General features: G+C 37.8%; 1 protein-coding gene across 3 annotated transcripts in view; it reads right to left on the bottom strand.

Moving 5' to 3' along the window:
- STK4 (serine/threonine kinase 4) overlaps window positions 1–19,931 on the bottom strand; it is an 89,918-nt gene that overhangs the window by 66,758 nt on the left and 3,229 nt on the right. Inside the window, exons 1-6 of one of the 3 annotated variants that reach the window (XM_029219978.1) lie at window positions 17,441–17,505; window positions 15,979–16,163; window positions 11,280–11,408; window positions 8,818–8,932; window positions 5,164–5,328; window positions 1,294–1,461 (exon numbers count right to left, since the gene is read on the bottom strand). In XM_029219978.1, the coding sequence (XP_029075811.1) occupies window positions 1,294–1,461; window positions 5,164–5,328; window positions 8,818–8,932; window positions 11,280–11,296 (465 nt within the window). In that variant the 5' untranslated portion in view covers window positions 11,297–11,408; window positions 15,979–16,163; window positions 17,441–17,505. Of the gene's footprint in view, window positions 1–1,293; window positions 1,462–5,163; window positions 5,329–8,817; window positions 8,933–11,279; window positions 11,409–14,964; window positions 15,240–15,978; window positions 16,164–17,440; window positions 17,522–19,931 lie in introns of those variants that run through there. The other 2 variants (XM_029219977.1, XM_029219979.1) reach the window with 2 other exon arrangements.

Raw genomic sequence — 19,931 nt, forward strand, 5'->3', positions numbered from 1 at the left:
TTAAATCTAAAAATATAACAAGTAAATCTTCCCACCCTTCTCCACTTCTGCCCCCCCCAAAAGACAGGAGCTTATCTTTGGGCACATGAATACTTTTTAAAAAACTGGGGGCTTCCCTGGTGGCGCCGTGGTTAAGAATCCACCTGCCAATGCAGGGGACATGGGTTCGAGCCCTGGTCCGGGAAGAGCCCACATGCCATGGAGCAACTAAGCCCATGTGCCACAACTACTGAGCCTGCGCTCTAGAGCCCGCGAGCCACAACTAATGAGCCCACGTGCCACAACTACTGAAGCCCACGTGCCTAGAGCCTGTGCTCCGCAACAAGAGAAGCCACTGCAATGAGAAGCCCGCGCACCGCAACAAAGAGTAGCCCCCACTCGCTGCAACTAGAGAAAGCTCGTGCGCAGCAACAAAGACCCAATGCAGCCAAAAATAAATAAATACAATAAATAAATTTTAATAAATAAATAACTGTTAAGTCTATTAATAGAAGGACTACTTGATCAGAAGAGAGGAGGGGCTGAGTTGGGCGGTATGGAGAAGACTACGGAGCCACTGAAGAAGGTAGGGTCAAAGGCTTGTAACAGTGCTACCATGAGGGGTTCTAGGGGTGGGGAAAGCCTGGAAACTGCTTAGCGTAGCTACACTGAAGGAGTTTCAATGGAGACTGAACCTACGGGCCCTTCATACTCTAAAAGTGGATGGAAGTTGGAGAGTACAGAGCCTCCAGAACTTACACATGTAAATACCTATAAGGGCCAGGCAGGAAAAAGACAACAAATGAATCAGACTGGGTGTCAGTGACATAAGTTTAAAAAAATAGTCCACTTTCCTCTCAATACTACTATAAAAAACATTAGAGAAAACACTGCAGTAAGTGATACTTGGCGAATAGGGAATCATGGAGACTGATAAAGTGGCAAGACCATGCCCCGTATAAAGGAGAGGACTGCTGCTCAGCTCCAGTTAGTGTTGTTATGTTAAAATGTGAGCACCTGAACTATTAAAAACACATACACTGTACAAGTCAACCACGCATTTCCTGGCCCACGTCCTACCACAGGGCTACTAATACACAACCTCTAGAATGGAGAGGGGTGGATTACACTTGACTTCATTAGTGACTACAACTAGTGGAAGTGTATCATCATCTGGAGTCTAGACTGACACTTATCAATTATTTACAATTAATTCATTTATTGTTTGGTACCCAACCAAGTAAGTCATTTAACTAAGTTTCTAATGATCACTGGTAACTAACCACCTCACTGGTTTTCTGTCCATTTCCTTACCCTCATAGGATGGATATCGGCATATGGGGGCTTTCCTTCAGCCATTTCTATGGCTGTTATTCCCAACGACCAGATGTCTGCCACACAGTTGTACCCAATTTCCTGAATCACTTCTGGAGCCATCCAAAATGGTGTTCCTATCACTGTATTTCGCTTGGCCATGGTATCCTAAAATAGAAAGGAGAGAGGTCAACACTAAGCAATAAAACTGTTGAGAAAAAGAGTCCCTTCCAGCAATAAGAAATGTCTTAGACTTGAAATACATATACAAACCATACTCAAGCATGATTGATCAAGCAAGTCACAAAAGAAATTCAAATGACATAGAAACATAAAAGATTCTCAGTCAATTATTAAAACACAAAAAATAATCAATCGAGCTTCCCTGGTGGTGCAGTGGTTGAGAATCTGCCTGCTAATGCAGGGGACACGGGTTTGAGCCCTGGTCTGGGAAGATCCCACATACCGCGGAGCAACTAGGCCCGTGAGCCACAACTACTGAGCCTGCGCGTCTGGAGCCTGTGCTCCGCAGCAAGAGAGGCCGCGATAGTGAGAGGCCCGCGCACCGCGATGAAGAGTGGCTCCCACTTGCCACAACTAGAGAAAGCCCTTGCACAGAAACGAAGGCCCAACACAGCCAAAAATAAATAAATAAATTAATTAATTAAAAAAAAAATAATCAATCAATTAATGAAACACTAAAATGAGATTGATTACTAATAACTATTGTTGATAATAGCATAGATTAAAATACAGGCACTAAAATACAATGTTATAGGAGCATAAACTGATACAATGTTTTAGTATGCAACTTGGCAATACTTATTAACTTTATATGTCCATATCCTTTGATTCAAATCTATTTCTAGAAATGTATCCTATATGTAAGTACCCCAAGATATATACACAAGTACTGTAGAAATATTTGTAATAGAAGGGGGAGAAAAAAGAAAAGGAAACAACACAACTTACTTCCAACTAAAGGAAGTAAGTTAAATATAATACATATCCATACAATGAAAAAAAAAGGACCTAGATACACTTTTCTGACATGGAAAAAATGTACAAGACACATTGTGAAGCAAAAAACTTATGTTCAAAATTATATATAATACAGCCTTGTCTTTGTAAAAGAAAAACAATGATCAAAACAACAATAAAACAACAACCAATAATAATAAACATTGTTGTTATATGGATAGAAAAAAAATCTTCAAGTAATATACACCAAACTATTAACAAGAGTCATATCTAGAAGACAGAATTACAAAAGACTTTTACTTTCCATCCCGTATACTTTTGTAACACCCAGCTGCATTATGTGAGTGTATATTACATGTGCAATCAGGAAATTTTAAAAAGAGAAAATTTAAAAAAGAGAAAATATGTGTGTACATATAGTACAAATATGATTTTCTTTTTTATAATATATATATATTTTATATAATATTATACTGTATATATATAGTCTTACTTTGGGGTTTAAATAATATATGAATATAGTACACATGGGCAAATAACTACTTGCATACTTTCCCAGAATAGCATGGCCCTAATGAAAGAGAACCTTTCTAGAATTCCTGTGTTTTAGGAAGAGAAGGATTTTAAACAGAACTAAATAGACAACAGGACTTCCCATCATCATCACCCATGTTCCTTCTAAAATGTCTATCACTTAAGTTAGGTTATGCCAGTCAGGAGCAAACAACTGGTAATATTTTTAAATTGATCTCACTTTGTCAGTCCTATGTAAAATATTAACAAAGGAACTAACTTACTGCTTAAGTCATTTCCTTTGCTCTGAAACTTCAAATTTGCACCATTCAAGTGGTGACAGTCAATGTTGTTGTCAAGGTTTATTTCCAATTAGAAATGGATATCTGGATAACTAAACGTTTTTTGAACATTAAGAGTAATAAGTAGATACTAACCTACTAGATCTGTATTACAAAGTTATATTAGTATAGTAGCATAGCAATGGAAAATATTAAGTCCAGAAACAGATTATGGTATACAAACACAGACACCCCTATATGTATATAAATGTATAATTTGAAGATACGATTAAAACGTCATTTTTAAATCAGCAAGCAAAGGATAGATTATGGGGGAAAAAAGCACTGGGCAACTGTCTATTCATTTGTAAGATTCTACAGTTAAATTCCTACCTTATGCTTTCACCAAAGTAAGTTCAAATAGGATGAAAATTTAAATACAAAGAACAAAATCCAAAAAGTACTAAAGGAAAGTATAGATGAATAGCTATACATCTTCAAAGGACATCTTCAAAGTCCTTTGAAGCAGAAAAGGACTTTTAAAGCACAACATCATGAAGATGGCAATATTTTCCACATTGATTTACGATTCAACACAACCTCAACACAATTCAATTCAATCCCAGCCAAAATCTCAATGATGTCCCACTGTTTGTGCTTTTACTGTCATATCCAAAAAAATCACTGCCAAGACCAATGCCAAGGAGCACTTTCCCTATGCTTTCTTCCAGGAGTTTTTGGGTTTCAGGCCTCATATTTAGGTTTTTAATCCATTTTGAGTTAATTTTTGTGAGTGGTGTAAGAAAGGGGTCCAGTTTCATTGTTTTGCATATGAATATCTAGTTTTCCCAAGATCATTTATTGAAGAGACCATCTTTTCCCACTGAGCATTCTTGGCTCCGTTGTCAAATATTAGCTGACCGTATAAACATGAGTTTATTTCTGGGCTCTCGATTCTGTTTCATTGGTCTATGTGTCTATTTTTATGCCAATACCATACTGTTTTGATTACTTTAGCTTTGTAATAGAGTTTGCAATCAAAAAGTGTGAAACCTCCAGCTTTGTTCTCCTTTCTCAGGACTGCTTTGGCTATTTGGGGCCTTTTGTGGTTCCATATGAATTTTAAAATTGTTATTTTCTATTTCTGTGGAAAAAGTCTCAGTTACTAAATGCAATTGATATTTTAAATTGTAGTATCTTTTACACAGCACCAGGAGATTTTTTTTTTTCAATTTGGTTTCCTTATTAAGATTGTAATTTAGATAGTACTGTTTAGTACTGTTTACTTATGTGCTAACAACAAAATCTTTGGAAGGGCCCACAAATCACAGTATGGAATAAGTTCCTGAGTTTTTTTTTAATATCAAAGCAATTTTTGTGCTGTTGCAATACCTATGAAACTCCCTAACATGTTCCAGGCAGATTTAAAATTTTAAAAAATAAAACCTGTATATAATACCAGCTCTAAACGAACAAACTATATATGTATATATTTTTCTACTACCCAAGAAAAATGACAGATAACATTGTTGCAAATTTTAGTATATATCTGTCCAGAACTCCTTCTATTTTTCTACACATATTTCACATATATTATCTGATTTTACAAAATCAGATAATTTTAGACTTCCTGTTTTAAAGCAAGGTTTATTTCACTGCCATGCACTACTGAGGTAGGAGGAAAATCAAGAGTCTGTATTCTGGAACCAAATGAGGAGAGTGTTTTCAGTAAAGCCAACTGCTACCTGGAGGCTGAATGAGATGACATTCTGTCTTATTCAAGGAAAGCCATTTAGATTTAATTCTTCTTCCTTTTATAAATATGATGGTGTAGCCCAATAGAATTTAAACTTCTACTCCATTATTTCCTGTTTTTGTTTTTATCTTTATCAAAGCTAAACAAAGTTAAACTATGGACCTGAAGTCCAGGAAAGGATCTAAAATAACCTACCAGCTCCTTTGTAACCTATTGGCACATTTTTTAATTTTTTACAATTCATTACATCAAATATTATATTTTTAAATAAATAAATAAAAGGAACTCCTTCTCAAGGAAGACCTGAAAGTTACCTACACAAGTAACATTTTTACTTACTGTAAGCTGACCTGCTACCCCAAAATCTGCAAGTTTGGCATGACCTTCTGTATTTAGCAAAATATTTCCTGCCTTGATATCTCGGTGTATTTTTCTCATAAAATGAAGGTATTCCAGTCCCTTAAGTGTTGACTGTAATATTGTAGCTATTTCATCTTCTGTTAACTGAAAAAAGAATGAGAAGTTAAAATGCTATTAGTTTACATCAGCACATTTGAAAAAGGAAAAAAATGAATAAGACCCAAACTCCTTTCCTAGAATACACAATCTTATTCAACGTGTGAACAGCATTTGACAGCTTATAATACCATTGCTATGCTGACCACTCCCAAAGTTATATTTCCAGCCCAGATCTCTCCCCAAATATCAAGATTCATATATTTGCCCACACAACACCTCCAGATGAATACCTAACAAGCACCATAAGCATAACATGTCAAAATCAAATTCTTTATTTTTACCACCACCCTATCCCTTTCTTTACCACCCACTCACCTACTCTACTCTTCCCATGGTCTTCTCTCTCTCAGTAAAAGGCAATTTCATTCTTCCAGTTGCTCTGGCCAAAAACCTTGAGGTCATCCTTGGCTCTTCTCTATCTTCAAAATATATGCAACTATATCCTCTGTAATCACCCAGATCCAAGCCACCATAATGCCCTGCCAGAACTATTCTAATAATCTCCTAACTGGTCTCGTTGCTTCTTCCCTTGACCCTTTACATGGTATTTTCCACACAGCAGCCATAATGAACCGTTTAAAATATAAGCCATATCTGCTCAAAACCGTCCAGTGGCTTTCTAAGTCACTCAGAATTAAAGCCAGTCCTCACCAAGGTCTTACCTTATCTGGCTCCCAGCTACCTTCATCTTCTATCACCTTCTACCTTGCTCATCCTGTTTCAGCCACATAGGCTACCCTGCTATTCCTTGAACCCTCTAAACACACTACCACTTCTGGGCCTTTTTATCTGTTCTCTCTGCCTGCAGTGCCCTTCAACTAGATTTCTGGATGAGTTGGTCCCTTACTTCACTGTCTCTGCCCAAATGTCACCTCATCAGAAAATCAGAGAGGCCTTTGCTAGCTCCGTCCATTCCTAGACTATTCTCTATCCCCTTATCCTACTTATTGGTCGTTGCAGCATTATCACCACCTGACATACTATACATTATCTGTATACCTATTTATGTGACATCTTCCCTATTAGAAACATAAGCTCCATTTTAAAATGTCTTTGACTTGCTTAGTATTGAACCCCTAGCACCAACAAAGCCACCTAGCACACCACAGGTCCTGAAAAAATATTTGCTGAATGATGATGAGTAAACGTAAGCAAGAATGCGGGAGACTGACAGAATATCTGATCGGTGCAATGCTGACTTCGTGCTGATCCAACCCCAGTCCTAAACAAACTCAATCAACAGACTCTCAATCAGTCCCCTTCTGACAAACAACTCATATTTAGAAGGGAATATGCTGTGGTGCAAAAAATATGCAATTTGGGATTAGAAAGACCTAGTTTTTACTCTTGGTTCTACTTTCTAGTTGTGTGACTTCAGCAAGTTATCTAATGTCTCTTAGTCTCAGTGCTCCATCTATAAAATAGGCGAATCACCTTTCTTCAAGATCGTCATGAAAATCAAATGATATAGTAAGACATGTAAGAATCCATGTTGTTTAATAACTATTACAGAATCAATCAATCACCAAATATTTAATAAGCATCTATTATGAGCCAGGCACTATGCTAATAATATTAAAAATAACTAAAAAATATTAAGCATTTCATCTATGCTACGCACTACTTTTATAATCTCACTTAATCCTTATAAAAATCGAATGAGGGGCTTCCCCGGTGGTGCAGTGGTTGAGAATCCGCCTGCCAATGCAGGGGACACGGGTTCGATCCCTGGTCCGGGAAGATCCCACATGCCGCGGAGCAACTAAGCTCGTGTGCCACAACTACTGAGCCTGTGCTCTACAGCCCGTGAGCCACAACTACTGAGCCCGTGTGCCACAACTACTGAAGCCCACGCGCCTAGAGTCCGTGCTCCACAATGAGAGAAGCCACTGCAATGAGAAGCCTGTGCACCGCAATGAAGAGTAGCCCCCGCTCGCCGCAACTAGAGAAAGCCCACGTGCAGCAACGAAGACCCAACACAGCCAAAAATAAATAAATAAATACAAATTTAAAAAAAAAATCGAATGAGGTAGGTACTATTATTATCATCACCGTTTCATAGATAATGAAGGTGAAGCACAGACAAGTAATTTGTGCCAAAGGTCACAGAGCTAATAAATGACAGAGGTTTCATTAAAATCCAAGCAAACACTATTGGCACAGTGGCAAGCAAGAGTTTGGGGTACCTTCTGTGGCCAAAGAACAAAGTTCATGACTTACTAACGCTTTATTCTAACCAGCTGAGTTAATCAGTTAAGGCAGCACTGCCCGACAGGAATATAACGTGAGTCATACACTAATGCATGCATGTGGAACCTAGAAAAATGGTACAGATAAACCGGTCTGCAGGGCAGAAACAGATACTCAGATGTAGAGAACAAACGTATGGACACCAAGGGGGAAAAGTGGTGGTGGTGTGATGAATGGGGAGATTGGGATTGACATGTACACACTAATATGTATAAAATAGATAACTAATAAGAACCTGCTGTATAAAAAATAAATTAAATTAAATTAAAAAAACAAGAACACCCAACCTAACTTTTTGGCCAGCCCAGTAGGACCTTGCTGTTTATAGAAGTTATCTTTTATATCAGATGGCTCACTCGCTTGCTTAGAACCCAGCAACTGTTTCCTATTGTACATGGAAAAAAATCAAACTCATTATCACCGCCAATAATACACAACATAATCTAGCCCTGCCCCCCTGCCTCACCTCACCTCCTACAGCTTCCCCCTTACCTATTCCTCTCTAGTCATGTAGTGGCCTTCTCTCCAGCACTCAAACATGCCAAATTCATTCTACCTAGAATGTTCTTTTAGAACTCATGGCTCCTTCTTGTCATTCACGTTTTACTTTAAATGTCGCCTCCCCGAGTGACAATTAAACGTTTCTCAACCATCTCCTCGCGAGTAGCCCACCAAGCACCCACTATCACTTTATTGTCACTCCCGGTCTTCACAGCAGTTCTCTCTATCTGGCATTTATCCTCTGGTTACCACTAATTTGCTTTTTGTTGCCTTAGTAGAAAATGCACTACCACGAGAGCACGGTCCTTGTCTTATTTACTACTGGATCCCGAAGGCCTAGATCAGTGTTCTAGAAATACTTACTGAACGAATAAACAAAGAGTTTAAGCAACTGAGCCCAAACTAGAACCCATGACTCCTAGCTCTTCTCTCAGCAACCACAGTAACAGCAAATCATCTTTCACAGAGTTTTCTCTGATTAGGAAGCTAATCTGTGAACACGCTGGGTAGAAGGAGAAAACGCAACCAAACTTAAACACTCAGAACTCATTGCTTAACCAAGATTTCATTGTCATTTTTGTCCCCAGTTAGAAATAAGCAAAGCACTTCACTGGACTGGGTTGCTTGGTATCAAAATTGCCACATTTAAGCAACATCAAAAAGCAGAGGGGGAAAGAACCATGGAAAGGGGGAAATACCTACTATTCCAGAAGGTAAACTTACCGTTTTATTTCGTAATCGAATGATATCAGACACAGAACCAGCCCCACAGTACTCCATCACAATCCACAAGTCTGTGTTCTTAAAATAACTGCCGTAGTATTTGACTACGTGAGGGCTAGAGAGAGAGACAATATGAGTTAGTGGAACAGCCTTCAAACATCCCTATGAATTCATGATGTTAAATACATGAAAATTAATTTCTCAGCTCAAAAGATCAATTATTCATATTTAAGGTTAAAACACACACCCTCTTGATAAGAATGTAAAATAGTACAGATTTCTGGAGGGCAATAATAGTAGTGCAAAAATTGTGTGGGTCCCTCAACCCAGCATTTGTAAGTCTGCAATTCATCCTAAGAAAAGAATTACAGATATTCAAAAATAAATAGGTAACATCACAGTACTGTCTATAAAAGTGAAAATTCAGATACCATCTAAATGTCTGACATTAGGGAGTTTCTTTAAGAAATAATGATATATCCGTTTAATGCAACAACCATGAATCCATGGAAAACATTATAGAAGAATACTTGATAATACGAGACGATACTCTGTTTACCAAAAAACAAACAAACAAAAACGCAGGTTACATAATAGCAAGCATGGTGAAACTCCAAAAAGAGATGTGGAAGGATATGTATACCAAGTAGTATTTAACAACGATTCTCTCTCCAAAGAGAAAAGTGGTTTCCTTTCTTTTTTTATTTGCATTTTTCCAAGAAGTCACATATACTTTGTAACAAGGAAAAAAATAAAATCATACTACAATCTATTGTAAAGGAAAAATATTCAGAATCAGACTTGAAAGTTTGGGTCTTGAAGACAGATTTCAGAAAAATGTCAAAATCCCTTTAAAATGAAATAATTTGTCCTCTGAAGCTACCAGCTTTAGCTAGATCATTATCAGGGCTAAATAATATTGCATAACATAGTAACGGAAGATGCTAAAACCAACTCAGCTGCATTAACTCTCAAAATTTCAAACGCCCCTTCATCCTTGGGAAACATGCCAATGACAAGGACAGCAGGAAAAAAATATATACACATACACAAAATGAATATTAATGAAGAAATGGATGAATAAACCTCTTAAGATACAGATCACCACACCTGCTCTCCCTTCCCTGAATTTCTATAGTATTTAATGCCTCTACAAGGCAATTACTGTCAGGTACTCACTGCTGGAGTATGTCCTATACAATCTTGTATTGTCGACTAGATTCTCCTGTTCATCTATAAGCCTGTCCTGTCCAATTAAAAGTCTATAAACTCTAAGAGGGCCAGCACTCTGCCCTGTATCTCTTTGTATTTCTTAGCACAGAGTAGGCTCTTTGAAATCCCTCATCTTTAATTAGACACATTTGCACACCCTGTTTGGAACACAGCTCTTGCACAGTCTATCAAAAGTGGCAAAGTTCCAATTTGCCCACTGGAAAGAGCTCCTGTAATGTACCTTATGCAAGAGGCAAAGAAAAACTGCTACCTTACTCTGGTCCCTCCAATCAAGAAATAGGAGGGTTTTAGCCAGTACAAAGTAACCACAAAAGTATAAAGAAAAAAAGAAAGGGAGGGAGGGAGAAGAGAAGTGATTGCATTCACAAGTCTACAAGACTTAAGGGCTCCTGGGCAAAATGCCTAGCAGGTAGCCCCACCTGCCTTAAGGTACAAGCTTTACAAACAGGAGGTACTGAGTTGATCTGCGGACCAAAAGAGCTTCAGAAAGATGAAGGCAGCCTCGAGCTGCAAGACTTTCTCATTCTCCTTTCAACTCCCTAGAGCTGCCACTGCCCTTCAGTTTGTGTTTCTGGCCAATCGAAACCGAGGAAGCCTGCTCCACCACAGTGACCTCCCATGTTGTCATGGAGCTTCAGGGCAAACCACGTGCTTTTCTGCGGTCACCTGCTGGCCCAACTTCCTGCTTGCAGCATTTGACAAATCTTAGTTCCTCAAAAATAAAATACTTAACTACTCTCAGTTGGAATCATTTCTTAAAATTGTGAAGGAAGGAACAGAACAGTAATACATAAATAAGTATTCTCTTTTTATAGGTCCATTTGCTATTCTAAGGTTTCTGGAGCGAAAACCATTTGAATTCTCTCTTCTTAGCTGTCTCTGTAGAAATGTTTTCTCAATAGGAAGTAAGAGAGATCATTATCAAAAAAAAAAAAAGGCTAGCCACCACCACCTTCTGCCTCTTTGCCTCTTCTTCCTAGTTTTGAAAAGGGCTAACTAAACTAAAACAAAACAAAACAATGCAAAAATAGAAACTCTGAAAGTTTAGCTGCTGAAACACAGAAACTTTTTCATCATTTTTTTTTTCTGAAAAGAACATTCGTAGTGATTCCACTAAACTCTTCCGTTTGCAAAATATCTAAGTAAATGCAATTCTAGGCGTCAAACTCTAAATAATCACAGCATATTCGAAACCATGTTATCTCCAAAATAACACCAGATGCCTTTACCTGTCACATTGCTGCATTATAGAGATTTCTTTGATTATCTCCTGCAGGTCTGACTCCACAGGAACTTGCTTAATAGCAACAATCTGACCTGTCTCTTTATGAATAGCTTTGTACACGCTGCCATAGGACCTATAATTGGGGGAAGGAGAACATTTACAAAGTCAAAGCAAGCCAAGAGATAAAAAGTGGTAAAACACAAGCAACTCACCATTCTAGTTTATATCCCTACATGCCCAAGACATATATACTTAGCTACACTTGCAAAACTGAGATAGCTAAAGTACTTCAGGGAAAAACTGTCCTTAAGAGAACTTACCACAAAATGGCATCTTAGAAACTTCACATTTAAATTTTACTGAATGTATTAGTAGGAAATAACAGTGATAGAGTAGCTACCATGTCTGATGTCTGCTAGAAATTGCATCATCTGAGGTTCATCCTTACAAAAAAGGGGGTCATGAAGGGGTCATCATCCCTATTTTACAGGCAAATGTGAAAAGGCTCAGAGAGGTTACATGACTTGCCCAAGGTCACATAAGTGATAAATAAGTGGTCAGTCCAGGATATGAATCCAGGTCTGTCAGAATACAAAGCCTAGATTCTTTCCACATCTGTACTGGGGTACAAAAATGGGACTCTTGGTTTTCTTGCACTCATTCTAGTACCATGAGGTCTTTTAGTCCTTTCTCCTCTTACTTGCAATAATACTTAAAACATTAAGGAAACTAAAAATGTAAGCCTCTTAAATGCTAGTATCAGGTGAACAGAGCACATACAAATTCTTTTTGCCTTTTGCTCCATCTTCCCTTACGAGTTTATTATCAAGATAAATGAAAGGTTATGTAGCTATTCAATTTGGGGGCTAAAAGAACAGTAGATTTAGAATCTAAAGACCCAGGATTGGAGTCCTACCACCACTAGATATCAGCTCTCATTTACAGACATATTATTAACCTTGTGCCTCAATTTTCTCATCTATAAAATGACAACAATACTACTACAAGACAATTGAGATGGTTAAATGAGATATCATCACCATCTTGCATAGATTACATTTTTACTGAAATTCTGGATGGCTGTCAGTGAAATGAGTAAATTGTCTTTCATATTTCCCAAACACACCTGTTTCTTCATACTGTCTTAGTGAAAAAAAAGATCATAACAGTGCCACCTAATACATCAAAGTAGCTGAGTGCTCTAGCTAACAAAATGATGCTCAAGGATTGTTTCAATGTGAAAGTCACAGAAAACTTTTTTTAAAAATCTATGTAGAGCACACACAAAAAATTTCCATTCCATCAGAATCCCTTATATCGGCAAAGCTAGTATAATGATATTTAAATGTTGCCTAAAACATTTTTTTTTTGCCAGGGAAAGGCAACTGCTGACCATGTGTGGAAGATCCAACCACTGACCCTTCTTCCTTGATACGATAACGCCCTGACTTGTGAGGGTGGCAAATGCTTGATCCCTGGGGCTAAAGCAAGGTGGTACAAGCCAGTTGCAGGATTTCTATCCCCTTCGGCCAGTGACTGAACTAGTAGTAAGCATATGACCTAGTTCCAGCCAATGAAATTTAAGGGGAATTCTTCTGAAGGGTCTCTAGGAAAAACTTTCCTCCCTGGTAAGAGAGAAGCAAACAAGGTGGCCCATTTTCACCTGCCACTTCCTTTCCTGCTTTGGTTACTGTCACGTGAGGCACGACGCTTGAAACTAACATGGCCATCTTGAGACTATGAGAATTACACAAATGCTAAACCATTATCAAGCCAGTTAGCCATTCTGGAATCTTTCACCCCCAGATTTTTTGCTACTTAGTTATCAAATGCTCTTATTGGTTAGCCACTGTTAGTTGGGTATTCTGTAACTTCATCCAAAGTTATTCTTGATACCCTAGGTCCCATACATGTGAAAAGGTCTTTATTTCACCCTCATTCTGGAACGAGTTTTTCTGGATATAGAATTCTTTGACAATAGCTTTCCCTCAGCTCGTTTACTGTAGTTTTTCATCTTCTATTGCTGTAAAGAAGTCAGTTGTCATCAGGTTATCATTTTTCATGGGTAATCTCTCTTTCTGTAGCTTTTCAGATTTCTCTTTATCCTTAACATTCTGTAATTTTACTATAACTAGAAGTTGATTTATTTGGCACTCCATAAGCTTCTTCAATCTGAAGCTTTATTCAAGTCTGGAAAATTCTTAGTATTATCTCTTTATTTCCTCTCTATTACTTCTAATCTCCTTCTAGAGCTCCTATTGGACCTATATTGGACCTCCTCAATCCATGCTGTCTTCCTAGTTTCCAACATTATATTTTTGTCCTGCGTTTTGTGATCAGTCTCACTTCTAGCTTTCAATTCACAAATTCTCTCTTCAGCTTGTCTAGTTGACTGTTTATCCAATTTATTGGGCTCTAGAACTTTAATTATTGTAGTTTTCATGGTCAAGATTCCCAACTTTTTCTTTTTCATGGGGTTGTTCAGGTTAATAATTTCGTGTTCTCCTTTTAAGGATGTTATTCCCTCCTTTTACCTTTTTGAAAATCGTAAACAAACGTTAAATCCTGTTTCAGATGGCTCCATTATTTCTATTTCCTCGGGTGGGAGTTCCCCCACTTGTTAGGTCTGTTGATTATCTCACGGCACTGGATTTCCTTGTATGGGTTTCCTTTTATTTTGAATGATTCTTCTCTACACAGTGCTCACTGTCATGAGTGTTTCATGATGTCAGGATGGTTTCATGGTTCCCCTAGCTCAGTCATCTAGGCTGTACAATTTAAACCAGGTCTTGCACTAGGATTTAGGGGTTTTGCCCCTCAAGACACCATACCTGAATACAGTCCAGGCCCAGTTCCTATAGTCAGACCAGTCCCTCTGCTTTTTCCCCAGGCCACAGGAAAATGATACCACAACTTCATACAGGAAGCCCATCCACACTCTCCCGACAAGGACAAGGCATGCTTTACTCTCCTCTTACGATGACAGCTATCTTTTCTACCCCTGGTCTATAGCTGGCTATGTATCCTTATATTTAAAAAAATTTTTTTCATTTATTATTCTTATATATTTGAAATGGAGAGGTTACTACGTGCACTTACTCAGCAGTCTTGACCAGCACACCCTCCACGCCTCACTATGCTATCTGGACAGCCAAGAAAACTCCAAGAGCTCATAGGAACAATTAAGATTCATGATCCCACAGATCACACTTACAGTACAAAGGATTTAGAAGGCTTTAGCAGTCATGCTCCCTTATAGGCAAGTCCCTTAAGACCTAATTCCCTACAACAAAAACTAGTGATTCAATGAATTTTAACTGGCAGAGAACAAAGATGGTGGGGATGGAAGTGCTTCCCACAAGCTATGCAAGGCAAGGGTCAATACAGAAACATAGAAATTATACAGTATTTGAGGCCAAATTAACCAGGCATAAGTCTTAATACCACTCACTAGCTATGAAACCATGGGCAAGATGTTTTTGTTATTATCCTATGATTAAAAACTTAAATGAGTCAATGTGTAAAACTTTAAGTATAAGAGGAAAAAAAAAGGCACTAGGCTCTAATTCAAAACACTTTCCAAGTGCTGTCCATCCATCCTGGTCTGGAGCTTTGGCTCTGCTCTGCCACAGATCCACATGATTTCCTCAAAATGCAGAATAGCTGCAGCCTTGGGAATCCGATACAACCTTTTAGCCAGAGCTCATTTCACAAGGCCCATGTCAGTGAGAGTTCACAATCCATTCATTTTCCAGAACTATTTAGGGATGGCATGGCCATTTGTGTTTAGGAAGGAAGCACAGTTTGGGTTTTCCTTTGGGATTTTGCTCATTAAATGAAGCTTGTTCAGGCTCATTCAGTCGGGATGACAGAAATCCAAGCACTTGTGGTATCATTTAAAAAGACAATATGAGGATAACATGGGAAGATCTGAAGTTTTAATTGTTTTCTCTCTGGTGATGTCTTTACAGGGAAATTTCCAAGGTCCTTAATGAAGACATCCATAGATCTAAAACATAATTTAAAATAATCATAATTAGCTTAGTTTCTCCTTATTTTACATTCCTGATCACTCTCTGTCTACAGTATTCTTTTGACATTCCTCAAAACCAAACAACCCAAACAGAGCTCCCTTCAAAAACACCTAAATATACTTTAAGACTTATGACTTAACTTTCATTTGTCATGATAAGGTCTGAAAAAATGCTTCAATTGATATATTTAAAAATAAAATAATAATAGTTGCCATTTAACGAGGTCTTATTAGGTGACAAGCACTGCACTAAGTACTTTAGTCCCATCTCACGAAACGCTCAACACGACCCTATGACGGAGATGCAAATATCCCCACTTTATAGTTGAGGTTTGCGAAGCTTCAAAATATTCAGCAATGTGCTCGAGCTCACTTGTTTATTATGACTAATAAACAGTAGAGCAAGTTTTAACCCAGATATGTCTGACTTCAGAGTCTATGTTCTTACAACTGTAATATACTTTCATTAAAAATGAAAGAAACAGGTTAGTTACATAAATAGTCAACTATGCCTACCACTCTTGATCTTAGTCTAAGTATACCCTGTGAGCATGGTTAGATTAAGGGCCTTTGACTCACTGCCTTGAGGAAATACCAAGGATATCAAGTTAGAGCTGAAAATGGCAAGCAAGAGACATAGAAGGACTGGGTTCCCCCCCCCCCCGCATACCTTTAACAATGCCAAGTCAACTTGTGGTTTCAGATTCATCGTGTACTTGTCTTTTAGCAGCGCAGGTGGTGTCATCTTTTACTTCCCTTCTCTGCTTGATTTCTTGCTTGATTCCAAAGAGTATTTTTCCAAGTTACAAAAAGATGATGACTAATGTTTTTCACAAGGAGGTAATCCATGAAAACCTATTCCATGTAATCCAGGATTGGGTTTAACATTGCACATCTATATTAGGCATAAATAACACTAAACTCCAAAATAATCTAATGACATAAAAAAGCTGATTTTAAAGAACAGACATTAATTTGACACTTTTATAAGTTAACATTTCAGGTCTTCTCTTGAACCAGAAGTACTCCCAAGAGATTTTACAAAATTACACAAACACACACCCACATGTTTATTTGCTTATATATGCATAAACTACCTCTGAAGAACACATAAAAAACTGCTATACTGGTTGCTTCTGGGTGGCTGAGAGATAGAGACAGGAGGCAAATTTTTTTCATTGTAACACTTTTACACTTTTAAAATTCTGGATCATGTGACTTGATTACCTATTCAAAAATGAACAACAAAAACTTAAGAAAGGGTGTCTCTAATATTTTAATGTCTTGGTCCTTAAGAAAAAGAAATAAACATACAAAGATTAAGAGTATCAATATATGTAAAAGTATAAAAACTTATGATATAACGTTTATTGTATCAGGAAAGCCAATGACGGCCACTATCTACTACCAAATATCATTTCACCAGTATTTTATAAACTCATTCACAATCTGTGTTTCAAGAAGTCCTCTGGTTCCCAATCTGTAATTCTGGATCTCTTAGGAAAGATGTAAAGGTAGTGACAGTCCTTGACTTATTTACTGTATTTCCCAAAGCTGCATTAACTATTGATAAAATGCTGAATTCCTTTTTTTTTTTCGCTGCTCTGTGTGGCATGCAGGATCTTAGTTCCCTGACCAGGGGTGGAACTCGTGCCCCCTGCAGTGGAAGTGTGGAGCCTTAACCACTGGACCGCCAGGGAAGTCCCTCCAGTGTTTTTTTCATGAAACAAGTTATTGCATATCTCTCAGAAGCTATGAACAGAAAATTAAAATATGTCTGATTAATAAAAAAATTTTAAATGAAGTAAAAACTAATTATGTTATCTGTTAAATAGATAAAATCATGCAAACCACAGATTTTACAAGAGAGAAAACAATAGATGTCCATGGTGTTGAAAAGATCAGGAATCACTAAATCTGTCTATAGAACTAATTGGGGGAAGAGGGAAAGGGCATTTCAAGTATTAAATTTACCTCCTACACTACCCAGAGCAGTGGTGATATGCAACATTCCCCTTCCTTTTCCTTAGTTTTCCAAATTATTGCCACAAGAAAGGTTCACATCCTTCTGGTGCTGGGGCAGGAAAAAGACTGGGACCTACTGAGTCCACCTACATTTTCTGTGTACTCACCCTTCTCCAAGTTTCTCTAAGACATCAAACACTTCTTCTGGTTGTTTAGTTAAACTATCTTCATCTAACTTTTTCAGCTGCCTGTGGATGAAGAAATTTAAACATAAAATACATTTTATTTGCTAGCAACTAGAATACAAAATGCATTATTTATTTTATAATTAGCATCTTAGGGATTTCTTTACAAAGTCTTCACTGGTAAATGACCATAAAGGCAAGCTAAGAGAACTTCAAGGGAAGCTGAAGGGCTGGTCTATGGACATGTTACACATGTCCTTGGTCACCCTGATCAGCAGAATCAGGACCAGACGGTGAAGAGCTACCAAGAGGCTGACTTCAGTTCCACAGGAGTAAGAATTTTCTAACAATAAAAGTTGTTACTAAATGGTTTAGACTGCCTTAAGAAGTCCCTAGATTCCCATCACTGGAGCATCTAAACAGAAAATGAGTCCTCGTGTGGCTGAAATGTTATAGAGTGGATTTAAGCATTAGCTATAACCTTCAGAATCCATTTAAATCTTGAGATTCCATGAATTAAGATGGCATAACTCTCTGTTCAGAAAAGATGTTTAATGCAAGCTTAGCTATGAACTGAAACATGGTCTTAGACTAGAGGCCAAGGAAGACATAGAAGAGTCTTGCCCTCCATTAGCAAGACTTTGGCACTTCTGTCGAAACACGTGGATTCTGTAGGTATCACAGAAACAGAAAGTGGAGAGTATACACTCAGACGTGACCAAAAGTAAAAACTAACCAGGCAGCTGGGAGTTTCAAATAGTCTCACCAAGACTCTCTGATGGGCAGTTGTATACCTGACTATCTCCCGAAATCAAAGATAGGTGCTGCTCACAACTTCCAGATAATTGGGATTTTTCTGACTATGACAAACGTGGGAGGTTATAAATTAAGAGTAGGGTTTTTAAAAAAAAAAACTCTGAGACCTCTGAAAATTATTAACAAGCTTAAAGGAGGAGTTTGCTAAGGACTATTTGCGTGTGTGGGTTCTACACAATGGTTTCCTGAAACTACAAAGGACAACAAAGAAAGGAGAGCTCAGGAAATGGTGAAATATGGAAGTAGTCCACTGAAAATTTCTTTGAAAAGAAAAATGTTTAAACTAGCTGGACAATACCAATTTTTACAAGAAAAGACTTGAACAAAAAAAATACACATACACATAAATGTGTACCTTCCTAGATAAAGTGGCAAAACCATGAAAGAAGCCAAAAAAGAGACAAAAGAAAAAAAAAAACCCACACACCTCAACACATCAAGTGTATCCACCAATAAACGCTGATCTCAAAAAGACAATCTTAACAGGATTTTATCAATGTCAAAGACTAGAGAAATGGAGAACTGCTCCAAGTCAGTAACTTCCATAACTTGAAAATTAACAAACACGACCACACCGACCTTTGAAAATCAAAAGGTTCTAAGAATTAAATTCCAATGACATCACAAAAACTCCCAGTTTCAAAACAAGAAGGACTGAAGTGAAATTCCTCTTCAATGTCAGAAGTGAAATTTCTATGAACTCAGAAATTAGAATGAACATCTCATAACCCGGGGGAGGGGGGGTGAAGCATTGAATTTATAACTGTTTAAACAATGGACAATACCTCATTTCTCAAGTATAATTACAGTTTTATAAACAGTTCATATAAAGGAAGATCAAATGTGTTCCTTTGAAGTGGTGACTTCGTGGTTTACAAAAAGCAAAACTCACTATTTCAACTATTACTGAGAACACAGCATAACAAAGGAAACGGCCACTGCCATGAGAGACAGCTGCAGGCCTCTGATAATACTGTGACAGACAAACTTTATATGAGTGCTCAGATACTTCTTTAAAACAATCTAAGTGGCGTTTTTGTTTGGTTTTGGTCCGGTCTTAAGGGATCTTTTTATCTCTGGTGCCTGAACCCAGAGGTGGTCAATAAGAACATTTGTTAAATGGATTAATGAATGCAATGATGAGAATCATAAACCTTTCTCAGCAATCCTTGTGAGGTTTCAAAACTAAAAAGAATTTCACCCTGAAAAAGTATTACTGTGTTATCGACAAATAAGATTTCTATGGAAAATCTTTTGATAAGGGACTCAATGCTATTTTTTACATGAGTCTTCATGGAAGAAGCACTATAACCAAACAGCCCAACTCTGATGATTCAGCCCTCTCAGCTGTACTTCCCCAGGTCCTAGGTAGTTTCACTGCTTGCTCATAACTTAACAGGCCTGGCCAACACAGCCTCCATGGATCCAACACAGGGGGATACTCCGCTCCTAAGTCAGGTGGCCACGTGGACGGCCAGCATCCCAGAAATGTACTCTACACATTCCACCACACTATTTGTATCTAATGGCAACTCACTTTTTAAAATCATAAACTCCTGCATAAACCGTCAACTTTAATCTATCATCATTCACTTAGTCACACACAAATGTCAAACTCAAGGACACAAAGAACACTTCCTGCATTGGGACTGCTTTC

This window comes from Monodon monoceros, unplaced genomic scaffold, assembly GCF_005190385.1.
Source record: "Monodon monoceros isolate NGI ecotype Baffin Bay Population unplaced genomic scaffold, NGI_Narwhal_1 Super_Scaffold_13, whole genome shotgun sequence".
Lineage (NCBI taxonomy): Eukaryota > Metazoa > Chordata > Mammalia > Artiodactyla > Monodontidae > Monodon > Monodon monoceros.